General features: G+C 37.3%; 1 protein-coding gene across 1 annotated transcript; it reads right to left on the reverse strand.

Moving 5' to 3' along the window:
- Positions 1 to 5,556: 5,556 nt before the first annotated feature.
- Positions 5,557 to 22,523, reverse strand: LOC127623097 (malonyl-CoA decarboxylase, mitochondrial-like). Its single transcript, XM_052097348.1, has 5 exons — positions 21,917 to 22,523; positions 13,306 to 13,418; positions 13,077 to 13,233; positions 12,223 to 12,375; positions 5,557 to 7,635 (listed from the first exon to the last, which is right to left on the reverse strand). The coding sequence occupies exons 1-5, from the start codon at positions 22,460 to 22,462 to the stop codon at positions 7,090 to 7,092; spliced, it is 1,515 nt and encodes a 504-aa protein (XP_051953308.1). The 5' UTR covers positions 22,463 to 22,523; the 3' UTR covers positions 5,557 to 7,089.
- Positions 22,524 to 23,076: the final 553 nt, after the last annotated feature.

Here is a 23,076-nt window from a genome sequence, read left to right on the forward strand (position 1 = left end):
ATGACGTTCACACCATTGGAGATCGATTCCCGCTGCTGCAGCCAGTGCCGAACCGGACTATTTAAGTGTAGAGTACAGGTTTTATAGCTAAAACCTTAACAACAACAAAAAAAGGTTGTATCAACTACAATGTACAGCTTCTAAAATGTAATTTTTTAAAACTTAAAATCTTTGATTATTTAAAAAAAAAAAAGAAGAAGAATCAAAAAAGGTCTTGGACATTGGTCATCTAACTAGATACAATGTATGGATCAATAGATACTGTTTAAAGGAATAGTTTACCCAAAACTAGGGGAATAATTTTACGTTGCCTCTTGTGTGATGTAAGTGCGCTGACATGTTCTCATGAGAACTGCCAGGATACAACGGGAAGTGCAGTTTGATTTGTTTACAGCAGAACACTGGCTGAGTTTGGAATGGCATACTACCATACTACTCATACTATGTCTGCCATAGACACATATGGCAGTAGTATGAGTAGTATGCCATTCCAAACTCAGCCACTGTTCACAAGCTTCATTGGTTTTCCTTTCATTTGATCATGCCAGCTCGCTTACATAACGTGAGAAGCAGCGTAAACTGGATCCCCACAGCATTGGAGAGCGACCAGAAATTAAGTTCTTTGTGAAAAGTACTTAAATATTGATCTAGTTCTCACCCAAAATTATTGCATCATGTTAGAAGATGTTCATTTAACCACTGAACCACTTCATAGAATGGAACATTAAAGTGCTGATCACCATCCACTCGCATTGTATGGACCATCAGAGTTGAGATATTCTTCTAAAAGTCTTTATTTGTATTCTGCAGAAGAAAATCATACACGTATGGGATGGCATGAGGGTGAGTAAATGATGAGAGAATTTTTATTTTTAGTTGAGCTATCCCTTTAACCATTTAGTTACTCTTCTCAAAAGGCTTTGTTAATTTCCTTTTATAGCCTGTCATTTTTTTATAACCTTTCAAATATACTGCATCAAGGTGCAGACCTGAGGTATTACAATTAAAGTCATGTGTCTCTTGAATATTTCACATGCCACATTATACAATTCAGCCATTTTTTTCGGATGTTTAAATGAACGAAAAGCCACTTTCATCCTTCCTTTTATTTCCTTTATACACATGAGCAATTCCATTGTCCTATCAAAAGACAGTAAAATCACTATTCCTCTCTCTCTGCCCCACTCTTTTTCAGAGTAAGCTGTCTTCCAAGGTAACCTTTTCGGTGAAATCTTTAGCCTCAATGACTTATTGTATGAATTCAGCAAGGTATTAAACTGCATATTTGCTCATTTCAAACCATTCTCATTTTCATCGTTTTACATGCATTTTCATGAGTGTCCTGCATGCTTCCAGTGCTTACAATATAATTCGCTGTCTCTCAATAAAAAATGGTTTGCAAGAATGTGGAAATGAGAATTCCCATATTTTCAGGGGTGTGGAATCCATAAAAACTGCAATCAAAGTGCAAATTGATTAATGTGTAGTTGGAAATGTTGCGACAAGGCAATATAATATTGTTCAGCATGTGCTTTAGTTAACTGTAATAGTGAGATCAGAGCCTTTAGAAAGGGTGTAAAGTGCCTCCTAATCTATTCAGCCTGTAATTGCAATTAGAAAATGGGCCCTAAAATGTTAATGTGCGGTTGGCTAGCAGCTGTTGATTACCATGTTGTGCTGAATCTTCCTGGTCACTGTGTGATTCTCTTTCAGGTCGAAAGGGCCACTCGTTTAGAACCAATATTGCTTTTCTGCTTAGGCAGATCACTAAGGTGCTCTTTGAAGAGATTTTTCTTTTGTCAGTGATCTGGTAAGACATTCTAATAACTTTATTTCAAGTCAAGTAATTTTTATTTGTATAGTGCTTTTCAGAATACACATAATTTCAAAGCAGCTTTACAGAACATTGTACTGTAATGTCTTTGTCTTTAAGCCCCCAGTGAGCAAGCCAAAGGCAACTGTGGCAAGGGAAAAAACTCCTTAAGATGTTTCATTAGTGGAGGGGAAAAAACTTGAAAGAAACCAGACTCAACTGGTGGAGCACATCCTCTTCTGCTTTACAGCATGAACATACAGTATGCAAATACTATACAAAGCTATTCATTATTTATAATATAATTCAGTAAGTTAAGTGATATTTTTAATAAGCAATGTTTAAAAATATAAGGGATGAATGATTATGTGTCTTTGAAGTCCATAATAATGCAAACATACATGCTGAGTCAACAGTTCATGTTCATACAAATAGAAAGAAATGTCATGAAACATTGATTTATCTATTTTCAATGTAACACATAACAATAAGTTTCTATTCATTAACATTAGTTAATATATCAGCTATCATGAACTAACAATCAACAATGACTTATTAATCTTGGTTAATGTTAATTTACCAAAATACTATTGTTCGTTGTTAGTTTATCTTAGTTTTTAATGCCTTAACTACAGTAATAGTAATGTATACAATCCTGTGCTAACCAGCAATACTTTTACTTGTACAAAAATATCAGGCCCGTTTACACTTAATTTTCTGATCCATTGCATTTTTCTGAGATTGTATAAACGCAAAGCCATCCAACTGAACTTGAGGCAAAACTGTAGTGTGGATGCCAAACTGAGATTCCCAGCAGTTGCCATGGTAACCCCCTTATAGAAAAGCACTTGATGTTGTATGGTGATCCAGCCTTGGGCCTGGGAGCACATGATGTTGTATGGTGATCCAGCCTTGGGCCTGGGAGCACATTTTTCTTTTCCTGAATTCTCACTATGGGAGGAGTTTCTCAAGGGCATCCTTTAAACATTGTCCGCTTTGTTCCGTTTTCACTCCATGCTCGGTTTAAGTGAATATCATAAATTCATAATAATTCTTTTTTAACTTTACTTCTCACATCATTAGTTTCTAGGGCACTGTGAGGAGGGAAGACGACGTGTTGCTCCTTTGAGAGTACAAATGCAATTTCACAGACAATTTACACTGAGATATTTTACACAACAATAGAGTGGGGGAAACAAAAGATAGAAGACCTACTTGAGCATCACAGTCTGTTATCAGACACTAGAGACGGGAATCATAGAGAAATAAAGAGCTTGATGGAAAGAGCTAAATCTTTTTAAACTCTGCCAATAAAAATGCCATGGAACGGATCTGGGCAAACCTGATAGGATCTGGATCGGTGTGATAGCAAACTGTCCTGTGTTTAACTTGGTGTTTAAAAGATGTTTGAATGCATTCCATAGCCCAAAATGTATCAGAATACATGGTGCCAAGATTGCAGTATGTATGTACAGAGATTAAAGGCTCACATACTTTTTAACCAATGAATTTTCGTGACCATTCAGTCATTTTTGATAATATAAAAATAATTCAAGCTGGTCTTATTCAAGAATAACCTTACTTTACCTACATTTTTAGCTAAATTAAAGTTTTCTGGTAAAATAAACACTAGAAGCTCTACGACAATGACTTTTATTCACTTTCACACAATGCATGTGTAAAATAGCTGATTATCAGTTCATAAACAATTTTCATATTTGCTTTAATGACACTATCGGTTAGGTTTAGGTTTAATGTTTAGGGTAGGGAGGTAGGTTTTTTTGATTTACAACCTGATAGAGCATTATCCTTCAAACCACAGCTGTTTAGGTGAACATTTCTTTTAGAGACACACACTGGACATTGTGCCTTGGAACTGCAGGGATATGTGTTATTAACCAAGTAATATTATTTAGCAAAAATATTGATTTTCACAAGATCAGGATAAAATCATTTTTAAATAATTTATATAATGTTATATATTATGATTAGAAGTAGACAGATAAATCGGTGCCAATAGTTGCTTTTTTGAACTATTGGTTATTGGCAAAAATGTAAGCAAATAGTTAGGTTTTTGTTCCTCTGTGACAGGTGCTGGAGGATTCTGAAGTTAGAACAGCCTGGGTCAAAAAGTAAAACAGTGGCCTCTAGAGGTGAAATAAAAACAATCACTGACATCTCATGGGGATTTCATGTAATCATCTAATCTTTCATCATTGACAAATTCATCCATATTTTTATCCTCATTTCAAAACATATGTATGTTCCCCGTCAGCAAATACAGCAAAAAAAAAGTAATATATATATATATATTTGAAGACAGAAGTTTACATACACTTAGGATGAAGTCATTAACACAAATGTTTTAATCACTCCACATATTTCATATTAGCAAACTGTAGTTTTGGCAAGTTGTTTAGGACATCTATTTTGTGCATGCCACAAGTATTTTTTCCAACAATTGTTTAAAGACAGACTGTTTCACTTTTAATTGACTACATCACAATTCCAGAGGGTCAAGTTTACATACACTAAGTTAACTGTGCCTTTAAGCAACTTGTAAAATTCCAGAAAATTATGTCAACAAGGATGTCTGGTTCATCCTTGGGATTAATTTTCAAATGCCTGTACTACGTTCATCTGTACAAACAATAGTACGCACGTTCAAACACCATGGGACCATGCAGCCATCATACTGCTCAGGAAGGAGACTCATACAGACTCATACTCTTACAGATGAAAGTAGTTTGGAACGAAAAGTGCAAATCATTCCCAGAACAACAGCAAAGGATCTTGTGAAGATGCTGGAGGAAACAAGTAGACAAGTATCTATATCCACAGTAAAACGAGACCTATATCGATATAACCTGAAAGGCTGCTCAGCAAGGAGGAAGCCACTGCTCCAAAACAGCCATAAAAAAGTCAGACTACAGTTTGCAAATGCACATGGGGACAAAGATTTTACTTTTTGGAGAAATGTCCTCTGGTCTGATGAAAACAATTTTTTTAAACTGTTTGGCCATAATGGCCATCGTTATGTTTGGAGGAAAAAGGTTGAGGCTTGCAAGCTGAGGAACACCATCCCAACTGTGAAACATGGGGGTGCTTTGACATGGGGGTGCTTTGCTGCAGGAGGGACTGGTGCACTTCACAAAACAGATGGCATCATGAGGAAGGAAAATGATGTGGATATATTGAAGCAATATCTCAAGACATCAGCCAGGAAGTTAAAGCTCAGTCACAAATGGATCTTCCAAATGGACAATGACCCCAAGCATACCTCCAAAGTTGTTGCAAAAAAGCTTAAGGACAACCAAGTCACGATACTGGAGTGGCCATCACAAAGCCCTGACATCAATCAATAGAAAACTTGTGGGTAGAACTAAAAAAATGTACCTACAAACCCGACTCAGAACTGTCTGAAGGAATGGGCCATAATTCCAGTAACTTACTGTGAGAAGCTTGTGGAAGGCTCCCAAACTGATTGACCCATGTTCAAAAATTTAAAGGCAATACTAAATACTAACAAAGTATATGTAAACTTCTGACCGACTGGGAATGTGATGAAAAAAATAAAAGCTGAAATTAATCATTCTCTCTACTATTATTCGGACATTTTCACATTCTTAAAATAAAGTATTGATCCTAACTGACCTCAGACAGGGAATGTTTTCTACGATTAATGTCAGGAATTGAGTTTAAATGTATTTGGCTAAAGTGTATGTAAACTTCTGACTTAAACTGTGTGAGCATGTATATATATATATATATATATATATACACACACACACACACACACACACACACACACACACACACATACACAAATATAATATAATATCGAATTAAAAATTTAGCGCATTTTGGATCAATTCGCTAATGAATCATTTAGACTATAATTTATATACATTTCAACATTAAAAAGAACCAACTCAATTTGCTCACAAATCAGACATCAGCTTGCATGCAAGTTTTGCACAACACAAGAGCAAAATCTACCCAGTCAAATATTTTTAAAGCATAGCATGTCTACAACTAATTATATTGACTATAGAAATGTTAACATATTTTACTAAAAATCAATGACTGAAATTTCTATTTTTTTCCTGACTGTAGGCAGACTATTTAGCAGAGATGGGTCACTTCTATTAAAATGAACGGTAGAAATTTGAACGTCCAACTGTCACCAATGGCCAATGGATGTAGAAAGGAAGTCCTTCAGACAAAAGTGCCAATCACCTTTTAGATACAGGCATCGCCTGTCAATCAACTCGAGAACAAGCATGCGCATTAGCTATTAGAAATGTGCATTTTTTTGCATAATCTGAGGTAAAGAAGCACAATTTATGATACCAGTGTAGTAAGAATTTACTGCTGATTTAAAATATATTCTTTGATTGTAATCTTGACCAATGGTTTTGGAGATTTTTTTCTTTCCCTATTCAAGTAGATAGGAGCTGCACTGGCATGAGCGTTTCAAAGACGGCCGCCGAGTGAACTGACTTGCTAAAAAGACTTTGCTGTAGGTTCCCTGGAGATGTTTACAGTTGAAACAAAAAGAAAGAATAATTTTGGGAAGGTAATCAGAATTTTAATTCCAAAAGTCACCCCAATAAATATAAATAATTATCTTTGGCTGGCACATCCTGAACATTTGTGCACACTGAGACTCATTTGCGCAGACACAACCGTTTCACAGCGAATCAGATCACACTAATAAAGGAATCAAAACATTATTTATTACAGAAGCTTCCACTCACTCACTCAGACATGCACTCTAATATTCAGTACATATGCTGAGAAGGCAAAGACATGACAGTGTCTGATAGATTCTTCTCGCTTAATTACCTTCAGTCTTTCACAGTGTAATGTAAATCCACAACAAAACTAGCAACCAGCTAATCAAACCGAGGCATGCTGAAGTGCTGCTGATACTCTATGGGGTTGAATCTCACAAAAAATATGCCCAGATTACATTTGACCACAAAATCTCTGGTGATTTTATGCAAAAAGCGGCATGCTGCATAATTAAAATTAACCAGATCAATATTGAACTTTGTGAGTATTGTCTTTCAGAATGGCAGAATAGAACGGTCCATTTATATTCTAAATGAAGCCGTGACAGTGTATTGATACACTGGTCTCGGTCATGAAGGCCAAGGCATCTGTATAAGGCTGATTCGAAGCATGTGTATTAGCCCACTTTCACCCAGATTCCCTTTGTCCTCTTAGTTCAGTGCTTTCAAAAATATTTGTGGATTTCAGGGCTAGAGTTCTCAGAGTTTGCTGTTCTTTTGAAACTGCGACACCAGGCCCATCACCTGCTCCGAAGCTTTGATGACTTTGTTCTGCAGGTAGGCAGTGCTATTAGCACTCGTCTCTTGCAGGAAGTATCTGTAATTAACCATAATGCCACAGGAGTTGGCAATCCCTCTCAGGCTGGTGTCTGCTTGCCAGTTCAGTCTCCACATGGTGGCACCATTCTGAAGGTGGAAGTTGGCTACAGGGTTTAAGGCGTAGCCCCGTCGCTTTTCTCCGTACAGGTACCAGGAACAGAGCCGCATAAGGACGGGCTCGAGAGCACGCACCAGGCGATCAGAGCGAATCCACTCGCTGGTGCTGATGAGTCTGCGGAGGGCCTCTATAGCTGGAGCCCCAGGGGCAGCTCCCGTCACTTCCTCCACATCCCTCCACTCCTGCTCAGAGAGGAGCTCTTTGGCACGGCCCTCCTTCTTGTGCTGGGCCAGAACTCCCTGAAGCCATAAGGAGAACCCGGGGATAGGAGACAGACTGGAGAACTGGGCCATATGGGGAAACTCACTCTGCACAGAAAAGTAATAATAGACAGTTAACCCTCTATTGTGCATATCTATAATAATACTTACACTAGGAATGATTGAATAGTTCGGCCACTGATTGGTTTCAGCCAATATTCACTTTCTATGACCGATCGTTATGTCTTCACAGGTGTGAGGGTAACAATGGCCGAATGTTGTGTTAAATCAAACTTCAACAGTTAAGAATGATTCAATGTGACAGATATGGGTCGATATTAAAAGCTTATGTGAGAGCCGTTTCACATGGGACATGGCAAAGGGAAAATAGAAACTATGTGTTAATTTAAATGCTTGCAATGCCCTGTTAAATGGTCATGGGATCCTCTTTAAGTGTTTCATCACTTAATTTCTGGACAACAGGCATCCCATACAGGATGTCTTAATTCCGTCCAAAATATGTCCCGGTTAATATGGGATTGTATCCTTCAGGGAACGTTATAAAAGATATACAATATTAAGATAATATAATGCGTTTGCTAATAATATATAAAAAATAAAATCATGAAAACTAATATATTAAATAGTGAAAATTAAAAACAAAAAAACGGTCACGTTTGATTACTTCGAAAAAATTATTACTGGGATTGTTTTATTATTCTATAGAGATTGCTTGGACAGATTTGCATTCGAATGTCAGGCACCAATCCTAGGAATTAATAAATTGCACTTATTAGCAAATAAATGTCTCCAGTAAGATAAAAAAACATCTAAGCTTTCTGAGCAAACATGCAGAGAATAACAAGATAAATAATTACATTTATTACAGAAATGTCTTTTAAGATTTTTTTTTTATAATTTTGTCTGAAAATTACCTTTTTAAAATCCCCTAATATTTCCAGGTCTTTTATGACTGTTGGAACCCTATATTATGGGTCAATGAACCAAAACAAAGGGGGTGAGGCACCTGTTCTCTGTATATTTAGGGGTTTATTTGGGAGCACATATTTTTGCCTTTAATTTTGTAATTATTATTATAAATGTATTTTGGTTGTCAAAACTCAAGTGAATGTAGTCATCTTTACTCACATGTATTCTCTCGGTTGTTTCTAATTTGTGTCAAATTTGTCTGCGCTACAATTTAATCAACAAAAATATTAGTCTACAAATGTTTAAAATTATTGGAAGAAACAGAACACAAATGCAAATCAGAACAGCCCCTGTAGGAAATGCTGCAGTTGAAGTTGCAGGCCTGGGTTGTGGCGGTGTATGTGAATATATATACTAGGGATGGGCATTTTGGTCATTTTGTCTACTCGAGTACTTTGAATTAGTACTTGTCGAGTACTCAAGGGGCAATTACATGTTCATAACTGTATATATAATAAAATTTCTGACAAACGTCTATGGCTGCTGCATTGCGTCTTGTTGTTCCAGTGTATCATCTATACATTATTAAAGGCTGTTATAAAATAGTATGTTACAAAATGTAAAAACGTTTGCATAATCAAAATATAATGCATCATATTTTGTCATTATGTGAAGATTTGCTGCCCAACTCTGAAAGAATTTCAGGCAGAACACGCGTCTGACTGTTCTTCCTTTAGGTTACTGTAGTAATCTTAGTAAGTGCGCACAAGTATTTTTATTGACTGTCTGAACCGTCTATTTTCAAATAACAGGAGATGCCGTAACCATTGCGTTTTAATATGCGTGTTAAGCTGAAGTTCAGTTTTGAAGATGCTGCATTGTGTTCCATTTAACTGCACTCTGTCTAGCTGTGCCACATGCGCCTGCTGTGTATGTGTAAGTGTGTGTGTCCAAATGTTCAAAAGCCACGAAGCTCTGTATTGTTGTTGCTGTGATTCCTGAAGCCTTCCATTCAACTCGGAGAGTGAATTTCCACCTTTCAACTGAGGAAAGTGCAATGGAATGACACTTTACATCGGATATCTAACTTGATAACTCGAGCAGAAATCTTCATTTATTTCGTCGAGATGCAGGTGTGCGTTACGTCATGCAGGGCAGGGAGGTTTATTCAGTGACAATCATTCGGTTTTATTAAATAATATCCATTAACGAGTCAAAGTTCTTACATGATAATAACATTTGTTTAGCAAATGTTTTGCAGAGACAGGTGTTCAAAGCACGGTTAATTACGCGCTCTTTGTTTTGATTATTGTAACGATAGCATTGCAGCGTCGTATATCAGTTTGGTTGCCATGAGAAGTCTCTGATAATCAATTTACGGTCAGGTAGTTGTCACTGAATTTTGAATTAAGTGAAAAGTCACATCATGCGTGATCACTATCGATCATCGTTTTCATGATCAGTCATTGCTGCCACGACCAAGTACCTGAGTCCTCGAGCACTCGTGCCCATCCCTAATCTATACCACATGTATAGACACACACTTTCTCTATCCCCTTCTTTTCTTTCCTCTTTATTCCTCTTAAAACCAATGTTCAACAACTCCACTGTGTCTCTTAATCTTCCCCCACAAGGACATGGACACGCTCATTTTCTCCCTCTTCAGTCCACATTCAACAAGGAGAAAGCACTGAACAAAACAAATGTGTCAGGCTGGCCCCGGAGGACAAGAGATTTTAAGTCTTCTACATTCAAAGTCCATCACACCTCCCTCTGTCTCTCTCTCACACACATTCATTATATTTGCCATACATCACTCTTTCAGACAGGCAGGAGTGGAGGAAGATCCGCATGTCGAAGGGTCACTTTTCATTCATTAAGTCAATTTACTGTAAAACATTTGTCAGCAGGTTTAAAGCTACAGAGAGTGAGAACCACAGAGTGACTGGAAGATAGAAAGTGAGTGCAAAAGATTCCCATGAGTATTTTGCTGACAGAAATCCAAACACTCCTCCTCTTCTCCTAAATCACACAGTGACCCTTCTCCACCTATTTTTTCTTCTCTATCATCCATCCATCCATCAAACCGATCATCCCCCTGTGGCATGGCAAGTCACCTTCACTTTTCTTTCTGAGCTAGGATGATCTCCAGCTCTCAAAGGTACTTAAGACCTTCTTAAAACTACATAGACCAACTTTACTAAAGAAAAATATCCATGTTTACTGTTATTTTTCTCTATGTAGATCAGGATAGATCAATCCAGTCATAAGTGATTTCTCATTTTATTTACAATACAGATGCAGGTTTTCGTTTGTATCTCAGATATGAATCCTTGGAATTAGTAGAGCTCAACTAAACTTTCCACTGTGTAAATGTTTCTAGTGTAGTGAATCAAGTGTAAAAAATGGTCTCCAATGAGACAAAAACATCCTGAGATATTAATATGGCCCAATGGAGCTTTAAAATGTATGAGTCATTAGAAATAATCAGATTTTGGATGGAAGATACTATAAACGCTGGTAACTTGTAAACATAGTTATTACAGTTATTGTTAATATTTATAAGTGTTTGATAAGGCTATCATTACTATTACTGTAGCTCATACTTGATGTTAGGAATTTGAACAAACCCCTTTGTAGTAACTTTTTGCTATGGACATCAAATCGTGTCGCTTGTTGAGTAGAGGTGTGCTCGTCCTTTTCTAAGTGATCAGACTTATGGTTCTCACCAGATGGACACTAAAACAGGCCAGAACTCCCATTGATTTATTTTGAAGAACTGACTCAAGTCATATCTATGGATCAGAATATCATACAGACATAGAGTGGGCTCTTTTGACTTGGGCCAGCAAACAACCATCTAACAACCACCCACAACACCCTAGCAACCACATACTCTACCACCGTACCGAAAAAAAAGGCAGAACACCATAACAAACACATTACAACAGCAAACACCAATGACACTCTAGAAACAAGCACAACTACATTTTCTTAAAAAAAAAAAATTAAGTAAAAAAATAATTTGAAATAGTAGGTAATATGGTAAATTTAGCATTTTGTAGTAAATATGGTATTTAGGGTGACACTATGGCTCCCAGAGAGAAAATATGGTTCCCATTTATACAGGCCATAAGGATATTTGTGGTCTGAGAGGGATAACAGATTGAATTAAAAAATAAACGAGAGCCATAGAACTACATTTACACATACACCCACCCACCCAAAAGCTAATACGTTGCACAAACCCAAATGCAGAGCATCAACATGCACAATTTGCATAAAATAATATCCATCAGCCATCCATTTCCAGCTCATACCCACTTCCACTCAATAAAGCCTTCAATCTCTCATCTGGATAAATCAGCAATCAGAGAGCTGCAACCCTCCAGCAAGAGCTTTTGTTAACCAGGTACTTTGTAACTCCAAACTCAGTACACCATGCTTATTTATCATTGGAGAAGTCTCCTGGTGATGGACTGGGACTACAACATGATGTCAACATCCATAGGAATAGGATAATTGGCAGACATGGTAATTAGCATGAAACAGAATAAGTGGCCTAAACAATGTCTTTATTTGTCAAGGAAAAGTGTGTCTAAATAGCAATAGTAGTAAACTATTTAAAAATATATATTTTATAGAGGCTGCATTTGCAAATTTCCATTTCTCAGTCAGGAATCCTTGGAATTTACAGGCTAGATTTCAACAAAACTAGTACAGAGTACAGTACAAATGTCTCAGAGACGATATATTATTTAGTACCTGTAGCTCTCGGACCACCCTCTTGATGAGGTAATTGCCAAGCTCCACCCCCTGCAGCCCCGCCTGAGTGGAAGAAATGGAATAGAAGATGGCCGCATTGATCTTGTTCACATCTTCATTGGCATCTAGAGTGCCAAACTCTCTCACAATGCTCTAAGAAAATAAGAGACACACAGTAAATTAATAGACTCACCCTGGATTCCCTGAAGACAGGGGCACTGTAGCCGAATAGGAGTCTATAATGAACAATTCTGCACATTCTTGGCACAATTATTCCCTGTCTTACTTCACCATGGTGTTCGAAGAAGTGCCTTTTGGGGATTCCACCAGTCTGCAACCGTTAATACAGTCTTCTCCTCACATGCTTGCCAAGTTCTTACTCCTAGCAACTACTGTGACATTGCACAAGGACACTTCCTTCCATTCATGGACACAATAATGCATTCATATTGCATGTATTACTTCTTGACTCTATGGCCTCGCTCTCTCCTGATCTTGTCTGAGTGCAGTTAATGTGTATAGTGCCGTATCTGTGCACTTTAGGCTTGATGTTAATGATTTTTGGACCTGAATTTCACCTCTGATATCAACAGGCTCTCTCTCTGCCCATCTTTTAGCATTCGGCCTAACATCTTCTTTTCCATTCAACAGAAGAAAGAAACTCATGCAGATATATTTTAGGGTGAACTATCCCTTTAAGTTGGTTCTCCGCTTCACATCATGTCTAAAAACACACCTCTTATGTGGCAAAATCACTGTAACTCACAGCCTCTTGTGGCTTAATCCTTTAATCCATACTTTGTGGTCACTATCTGTCCTTACAATATACAAATTTGGTTTAACTCAACATTTACCTGGATATTGTTTGCTATGTCCTCAGTGAGTGCGACATGCAGCACCACCAGTGGTTCTCCAGGCATGGAGGCATGGATGAAAGCGTAGCATCTCCTGTATGGCCCGACTCTGCGTTTGATGTCTGTCCAGTTCCGCACAGGGTGCACCGCCTCATACCTGTAGTATCAGATGGTGAAAAACTGCTCTACTGGGACAATGAAGTATGTATACGCATTAGAGATCTCTTACTGGCTGATCTTCTGAAGGATCTCACATGGGGACTGCCAAGTGATCCTTTCCAGCTGGAGCAATCCAACTGAGAACCATTCTGACAGTAGACTCTTCAGAGTGCTGCTCAGATCCTAACACATTTACACAAACAGACACAGAAGCATGGGATTGAACAATTTATAAACTGTGATTGAGCTATGAATATGCAGTTTCATGACCAAACTATATCTATAACTTATAGAACAAAGTACTATAGCTCTACAACTGATCTAGTAAACTATTAAGTTTACAGTTACAGCTGTTTCAATTGAATAATTGTGAAACGTGTCAGTTCTAGCAGTCCAGCAATTCATGTTGCATCAAAGAAATATTAGCATTTTCTATTTGAAGTATGTTTTTGCACTGACTGAGCATTGCACACAAGTCTGTTGCTCACTTCAATGTATAATTTATTTACAATTTTTATAAAAGCTTTATTTGTCATTTCTAAAAGGGCAACATGAAGTTGACCATGGCAACAATCCAATTAAGTAATCCGTTGAGTCTTAATTTACTGATGTATAAAATAGCAATAATCTTGTTTCGGATGTGTAGATGACATGAAGAATATAGCGTGCATTTAACACACCCAAAATTCGTAATATAAAAGGATAGTTTACTCAAAAATTCCCCCAAATAATAGTCTCTTATCATTTACTCACCCTAATGCCATCCTAGATGTGTGTGACTTTCTTTTTTCATCAGAACACAAACAAATGATTTTAAGAAGAATATCTCAGCTCTGTTGGTCCATACAATGTAAGTAAATGGTGATCAGATCTTTGTAGCTCCAAACATCACAAAGGAAACATAAAAGTAATCCATATGACTCCAGTGGTTAAATCCATATCTTCAGAAGCAATATAGTAGGTGTGGGTGAGAAACAGAACAATATTTAATTCCTATTTTACTCTAAATTTCCACTTTAACTTTCACTTTCAGACGTGAAACTATGCGACTTTCAGACTTGCAGATTTTGAGGGAAAAAAGGACTAACATTTTGGATCTGTTTCTCACCCACACCCATTATATTGGTTCTGAAGATATGTATTTATCTTGTGGAATCTTATGGATTATGTCTGTTTCCTTTTTGTGATTTTGAGCTACAAATGTCTGATCACCATTCACTTGCATTGTATAGACATACACAGCTGAGATATTCATCTAAAAACCTTAATTTGAGTTCTGCTGAAGAAAGAAATTCATAAACATCAGGGATGGCATGAGGGTGAGTGAACGATGAGATCATGAGAACTAGTAAATTCTAATAATTTAATTCAAACCAGAACCTGATGCACACACAAAGTTATGCACGAAAACTCACCCAAACACGACCGGTGTACTCCAACCTTTACAACGCAAATCCCCCTACCTAGCCAACAAGACCATTTATGGAAACTAGGCCTAAGCTGCAAACGTGGGTCATTAAGAAATCAACACAGTTTTGACAGCATTGCAAACAGGTTAGCAATCATAGCAAATGTAATTTACATATAGAAGTCTTAGAGGTACAATAGCAATTTAGCAAAACAGGCTGTTTTATTCTAAGAGTCAGAGACAGGCTTGGAAAATGAAAAACAAAATTACTGTTTTTGATGCAAGAAACTTTCACAAACATTATAATCAGACTTCTGGGAAAAAATTAAATGCCACAAAAGTGCACATCATGGCCCCTTTAATATAATTTGTGCAATAAACAAACTTTCCACTAAACAGTTTCAGTACAGCTGTGCTCATAATGGTGTCTAAATACAGAGTGTGCGTGATTTCCATCGAGGGAATTAATATTTCACAGGCACTTTCACGTACCCTGCACCAACTCCTGTCATTTCTTCTATAGGCCTACAGCTTCTGCCATTTCTTCTATAAAGCATACAACACATTTAGAGAAGTCTCCCGGTCTCCCTGGAGGGTCAGATTTCTTTCATAATGGTGATGAGCAACACAACGTGCATACAAATAACTGGATATAGTCGCTGGCGTACTCCCTCACTCACACAAAGCTGCTTTTTAAAAATTCAACATGTGTCCACGCTAGCCTGTCCTAGAGATGCACATGCTTAAAATAATTGTGTGCCTGTCAATCAAACCTCCACAACTGCTTTCTCTCTAGATGATACACGCAAAGTCTGACCTTACTGTAGTGCATCAGCAGTGCCGGCAAGCAAAAGATCTTGTATTAGCATTTCTCGGCAGGCTTTCTCCAATAAAGCCCACTCTCTTAGATCAGTATACAGAAACATTTGGACACTGGCTGCTAAGTGATGCATTTTTATTTAGAAAATAACCAAGCGGTGTTAAGGTAAAGGTAGAAGTAGTCTCAACCTCAGACAGTGTGCTTCAGGATGTATATTGCACACAAAATATTATTTTTTGAATCCACCAGGGAAAATAAAGTTGGTAAACAAAAGTAATGGGTTTAAAGTTTTCAAGTTTAGTAGCATAATATTTATTTAGGATTTTTAGGGTTTTGTTTGAGGCACTAAGCAGCAAGTTATCTAGATACCCAACCAAACCAGAATTGCTTTTTTTTTCTGAGTTATGTCTGTGAAATAGTCTGGGATGAGTTAGGGTCAAATATCCCTCCTTTTCAGTATTTTTGTACAATTGTTTGTGAGGACTACTGGACCATTATTAGGCCTGTCGAGATAATTAACTAATCGTCTGATCGCAGTTATTTGAGATAACCGCGATTATTGTGCACTTCAAATTCCAATCACATTTTAATGCCCAAATAAGGGAATTTTAAGCTAATAATCAACGGCACGTTTGTGTGTCATTCAGCTGAACTCTGCGCGTCACTGTGCCGCACTGCATATTTCAACTAGAGCAGCTCCTGTCAAAAAGCTTTTTAAGAGCTCTGATCTGCACCAAATTCCAGTGAAAGCATAAAAAAACAAATATAAACATTGATTGTGAATGCAAAGCATTCAAATTTCCCTTTAATGTAGCTATAGTTTGATGGAAAATGTTCCTGGTCATATTGGGTTCATACACACAGTGTTAAGGCCCAAACATACGTGAGTGCGTGAACGCAGATGCATCTTGGTACACAAACTTGATTTCACATGTTGTTACATTGTGAAATGTGTCAGAGCGCAATTCATAACCTAACACAAGTAAGAACTGTATTCTCAGCGTTGCCGATAGAGGCTCTACAGTGAATATTCTTTTTTCAATCAACAACTGTTATGGTGGAGCAGCAATTTCAGAAGAGTCTTGCCGAACAATTACATTATACAAACATATTTTTCAGTCGTGTTTTCAGCAAATAAAAAAGCACACGATCCTCAACTGTCAATATGACTACACCAAATCCAGTTTCGTGGTGCCTAAAATACTATTTTGCATCATTGTGGTCCGGGGTTTGTTACTGCCAGAGCAATGCAAGAGCACACGTAATCTATGTACAACTCAGTAAACTTGACACGCAGTGACACAGAGGAGTAGATGCACGCTTCCTCTATTTCTGTGGAATTATTACATCAAAAAATAATTAAAATAAACAAAATCTCAAAGGTTTTGCTTCATGAGAAATAAGGGCTTGTGGGATTAATCAAAAAGCAATAAAATAACGTGTGAAGGAATTAGGTCAGAAATATTTTAATATTGCATTATAATAACATAATAGAAATAATATTAGATTTTTATATACTGTATATATTATAAAAAATATAATATTAAATATATGGATTCCAAAACCAAATATGTAAATGTAAAATTGACCAAAAAGAGAAACATTTTAAGAATCTAAAAATATTTTGATATTTAAAAATGTTTTCATGAAATTTATAAGATTTTAAAGCCTTAAAATAGTAAATCATATATCTCAATTAAATTTTTGTTTTGAAGTTATTGAACATTTGAAGTTAAATATGTAAAAATTACTTTTTTAAGATGTATGAAGCTCACATGCACCTTATGAAATATGACAATTAATATGGCAGTTAATCGTGAAAGCCCTAAAAGACAAAATTCATCATCATAAATTGCAATTATGTGTTTCATAATTGTGACAGCCCTAACCATTATAATAATATTTTTCTATGACAGTCTATTGCTGATGCACTGTATGATTTGTCAGATAAAGCCCCCCTAGATGGCACGTGAAAAAGCGAGCAGTTGGTCACTTTACATGTTGGTCAGATTGTCTCACCCAGTCTAAGTTGACAGTTCTTGGCCAGAAAAAAGTTGCAGTGTGGACTAAAAATGTGCTGTTTAGTCAAGGGCCTGCCTATACAAGACTTAAGTTCCCAGAGCTCAATTGCGGCAACAACAACTAAACAAAGTTGAAATTGTAGTGTGGCCATATAGGGACTGAGGTGGAGATGTAGTCTACAGCATTTTGCCTTTCTGTCGATCTCAGCTTTACCCAGTGTGAAATCCACAGCCCATAGCCGCCCCAGCAGTCACCGTTCCACTTAACTTTAAACTCATCAAATCCTCTCTGGACTGGGAAATGACTTCTAAGCATTTATTCGATGTTCTACTTTAAAATTCAGTGCAGTCGAAAGCATTTATAATTCTTTGCCCAACAGAGTTTTGTATTCGCTTACATGGCTGAATTTACTCTGGGGCCAATCACACATAAGTGGAAACCAACTTTGATATGTGGCATCGCACCCCAGGCCATAACTTCCAAAAGTGCAGCACTTTGAGGAGAATATATCTAACTCGTAGCGAACTAAGCATTAAGGGAAATAAAGAGATCGCAGATGATTAATCCTACTAAAGTGTCCAGAAAAACCTTTGCCATGCTGAAACTTAAAAGGGCAGAACATTTGCTCTGTGGCAAGAGAGTTCAAAACTTAATTGGCAGAAGTAGCAAAAATGTCAAGGATGTGATAATGTACCTGAAAAGTACCTGAAATTGGACTTTTGGCATTCTAAAGTTTTACAGACGAGAACAAAAATATAAGGCAAAAAGCAGGTGAACAACTTTAATGTCACAAATGGAATAAATGTAACATTTAAGTAGTTCAAACCTGTAATATTTCTATCCTTAAATTGAAAGCCTGTCATTACACTATGAGCATTTGAGAAAAGTACTCTTGCGATCTTAAATGTAGAATGGCTTTATAGGCTTTAAAATACAAGCTTCACTATTTTTTGCCTTTAAATACTCCAGAATATATTAACCCATAGACTTCATTTGAATAAAACTTTTTTTTGAGTTTGTGTTTGAGAATATAATCAAAATAATTGCTTTAATTGTCTTGAACCTGGAACATTTCTTCAATGTAAACCTCTAATGTCAATATTACAACTAATGGACTGAGGAAATGAAAATGTGACCTACCAACAAGTGCACTCATGCTAAATTGCTCTAGAAACCACTTTATGGGGTCGGCTTACTGTTCAATACAGACTTTGAAGCAATCTGTAGGGCACCTGTTTCAGACCAGACAGACGTTGTACGCTTATCAAATATATATATATTTTGAGATAACCTGGCCAAAGATTTGAACTGACGTTTCTTTCGGACCCTGATAATTATACTCGGAAGGACTCAGGATGTGTAATTTCATTTTACTGCTCTGCTCAGCGTCTTTGCTGTTCTCTGTCTTTGCTGATTACTATCACTTTAATACACTGTGCTTCAGCACTCTGGCTGGTGGGAGGTGAGCTTCATTGGACTGTGTAGTTGGTAATTCAGTGTTTGGTTTGACTTTTCATGCTCCAGTCTATGTCAAAAGTGTGGTTTATTTTCGGTTTAGTAAAAGATCACACTTGGGGTTTGGAATTGGAACAAACCCCTAACCATATGTATTATATTATTACATGGCATATATTTTTATGCAACGAACATGTCTGTGATTTATTACAATGTTCAACTGTAAAAAGACACTATGTAAATAGATTGACGCAAACCAACATATGGATTAAAACACTGGAGTGATATGGATTACTTTTATGTTAACTTTATTTGAATTATGAAACTACAAAGGTCTGATCACCATTCACTTACATTGTATGGAACTACAGAGCTGAGATATTTTTCTAAATATCTGTTCGTGTTCTGCTGAAGAAATAAAGTCATACTCATCTAGGACAGCATGAGGGTGAGTAAATGATGATAATTTTAGAGTGAACTATCCCTTTAAATGGAATTCTGTAATTTATACTTTTTTGCAACTGGTTAATTGTGGCAGCTGTAATAATAATAATCTCATATATAGCTGCAAGCAGTGATGATGGGCTCATGCACCATGGGTCCATTTCCACTCGGTGGCTTTTGGAAAACAATGCAAGATGGCCACATGCATTTGGCATTTTACATTATTCTAAACAATTTTGAAGCAATTTGGGTAAATATTAGAGGACTATTTTAAAGTATGTTGTAAGAGCCACACTTCCTGCTGCCAGGTGGTGGTGCTATGACCGTGACCCAAAATAGTCACATAGTGTCTTCTAGGGGAACTAAGGTGAAACCCTTAAGCTCAGAGCCGCACTGAGCAAGCACTCCTTAATTGATTGCCAGTTAGATTTTGGGCAACACAAAATTTCCTGACCAAGAGTCTGTTGATAATTCCCCCCACTGTCATGAATTCAAAGATATACTGTACTGTAGAAGACAACGAATCTTTGCTGACAGGGTGCAGAGGACTGCAGGTGTGCCGGGCAATCTTTCTGCAGCATTCCTTAGGGATGTACTATAATACCAAATTATCATGGAGGTAGCAAAGAATAAGAAGCCACCACAGGGAGCTATGCTAACAATCACTAACAGGTGAAAGCAAATTACAAAATACAATGATCATGTGACATAATAATTGCTTAACTGCATTTCAGCTAGAAATGTATGCTACGTTTGAGAAACTATTCAGGATTGTCTGACTATTTCTCAGTCTGATGTGCAACCAAATCAAACTAAAGCACATTTAAATGGGATATTATAAGAAGTAATTCTCTATAATGTCAGTTTGTGAGTGATTTATTGGCAGCGTATTATGCTGTATGGAATACCTGGATGACCATCTCTTTCCAGAATCATTATTTAATTGGACATAATTTGAGTATTTCCAAGATGACAAATTGACGCCACTCACAGTGTGAAAAATGCTCATGAAGGTCACGTGAAAACAATGTTAAATGTCTTGTGCTGCATATTACATACTGTTCCACATACATACTATTTTTTAAGACAGTACGCTTCATTCTAAACATGGCCAGTGTCTTCATGTTAATAATCTGAAAATTATATAAGTGAAAAATGTTATCATGTAACACCTGTTTATTTTCAATCCATCCAACTGTTAAATAAACGCTAAATTATTTACAAAAATACACAACAATTTGTGAGGTCTCGTATCAAAAACAGCACAAAAAAAAAACCTGGAGAAGCCAAGCAAAATTCCTTAGAAGTATTGTGAAGTCATATGTTACAAAATGGAAAAAAGCAAGGCACTATCCCCCCAAAAAGAACATCAGGGCAAGAAGAGCTATCAAGCGACCAAGAGACCAGCAACAGAACTGCAGAGCTCTTTGTCTAAAAAGGCAGAGACTTGCTAGACATAAACAGTCTCTTCAGCACTTCACAGATTCAGCTTCTCTGCTAGAGCAAGAGCCACTAAGAAGCACCAACATTGAAAATGGCCAACATTGTCACATCTGGAGTTTGCACCAAAACCTAGAACAATTTTTGGAAGAATTTGTTTTGGTCCAGTAAGACTAAAGTTGGGCTCCTTGGCCTAAAAGCACTTAATGCAAATCAAATGAATGCCAACATGCAGAAATCCCAAATTTAAAGCATGCCAGCATCGTATTCTGGGCAAGTTTTTCAGTCAGAGAAATGAGAAATATGGCAAATCCTTGATGAGAAAAATGTGACAGCCTCTCAAGTTTTGTTCTTGGGATGCAAGATTGTTTTCCAACAAAAAACAATGACCAAAAGCATAGAGTAAACATTATGAGAGAATTGCTTGGGGGGACATAAAAACAATATTTGTCTTTTGGAATAACCTAATCAGAGTCCAGACTTGGTATGACCTAAATATTGCTGTTCACTGATGCTCTCCATCTAACGTGAAAGAGGTGCAGTTTTGAAGACTGGGTAATCAATCTAATTGCAGAAACATCAGATAAACAAAACAAAATAAACGTTGTGATCAAATCTAATTACATAAAATCGAATTAATAATATTAAATCTTGATTGATTTCAAAATATTTATCATTTGTTTGATTGAAGGGGTTGTGTCAATCTAGTAAAACCTGGACACTGAAGGCTTTATCACCTGTGCATTTTAAACATGTTTCCATGACGACATGACTTAAATACAAATGATATGACTTAAACTAAAATGTATTTACAGTATGTCTGGCATCAAACCATGCTTTACAAATGGAACCAGTGACGATCACCAATGTGGGACAAAGGTCCTCTGGCCACAAAGTCTACCAGTCCTGTGAAACCAGAGACCAGGATCTAAACTGGGGGAAAGGGCAATGGACACATCACAAGTCGTTTTGGCATCTCACAGTCAAAGCCAATGTTAGGAATACATTACTTACTGACAGTTTCAGAAATGCCAAAACCATTACATTTGACATCAACAGACAATAGGACAATGAAATAATGTCTATATTTACCCTCAAGTGTGAGCTGTCACTAATTATGGTGGAGGCAAAGTTGATGAGATCTGCCCGGAGGTCCACCAGAAACTTCACCCCGCCATGAACCCTGCTAATGTGCGTGAGCAGCTGTCGGTACCGGGGTGTCAAACTGTACCTTAACCTTTCCTCCACCTGCAGGATGGTGGCCACGTCTCGCACCTGAGTGTCCAGCAGCTTCAGAGCCAGATCCGAAACCCCTCTGTGATCTACTCCGAAATCATGCGACAGTTTTTCCAGAAACTCTAGCTTCTGCTCTTTTTCTAGACTCTTGTAAAACTGCATGAACTCCAAACTGTTGGATTCAGGTGGTGGTGGAGATTTGTCTCTCATCTCATAGGTGGGCAATGGGACCACTGTCTTTCTGAGGATCTCCTCCATGCTAATGTACCCTGCGATTGACGTGCATGGAGAAATGTGTCTAAACTCCCATACCCTGAACGCCTGAACCGTTTTGCACACAGCCCGGAGTGGATACGACTTTAGTAAAGCGCGCAGGGGTGTAGATAAGTGGAATGGTGTCATCGCGCGGGGTAAACACGAGACAAACACGCACCAAAATAAACCCTTGTATACAAAGTTGCGCTGCGCATCCACTTCCGGGTTCTCTTAAAGGAACAGCGCACCGTTATTTTTCTTTCTATTCACTGGATTTTCCCACTTTCAAAGTTTTGTTTGTCAAACACCATAGGATACTTGTCACTATCGATGTGATTCTGCAAGCTTGTGAATTTTTAAAAAATTTGTTTATATAAAATCAATAGTATTAAAGGCAGCTGCGGCCGTGCATTTTAAGTCTAGGCCTTCAGTACAATTCATGCCATTAAGAAAACACTTTCACAATGAATAAGACACTGTATGCCTATCATACGGCAGTCAACTAATAATGCCAATTGACATTTTAAAAATACATCCATGCACGAAAGCCAGAACCAAGGAGGTCTAATATGAAGAAAAAATCTCTAATAATATTTGTGATTTAAATTTTGCCTGCAATAAATTTTGTCTTGGTCACAGAAGGCCACTGATTAAAGGGTAGCTGACGAATGCCTGGATATCAAGATTTTAGGTAAAATTTACATGAGTGCTCTGACTTGTCACCATTTATCAAGTGTTTCAATATTTCTTTTAAAAATTGT

Source organism: Xyrauchen texanus, chromosome 29 (genome assembly GCF_025860055.1).
Source record: "Xyrauchen texanus isolate HMW12.3.18 chromosome 29, RBS_HiC_50CHRs, whole genome shotgun sequence".
NCBI classification, from domain to species: domain Eukaryota; kingdom Metazoa; phylum Chordata; class Actinopteri; order Cypriniformes; family Catostomidae; genus Xyrauchen; species Xyrauchen texanus.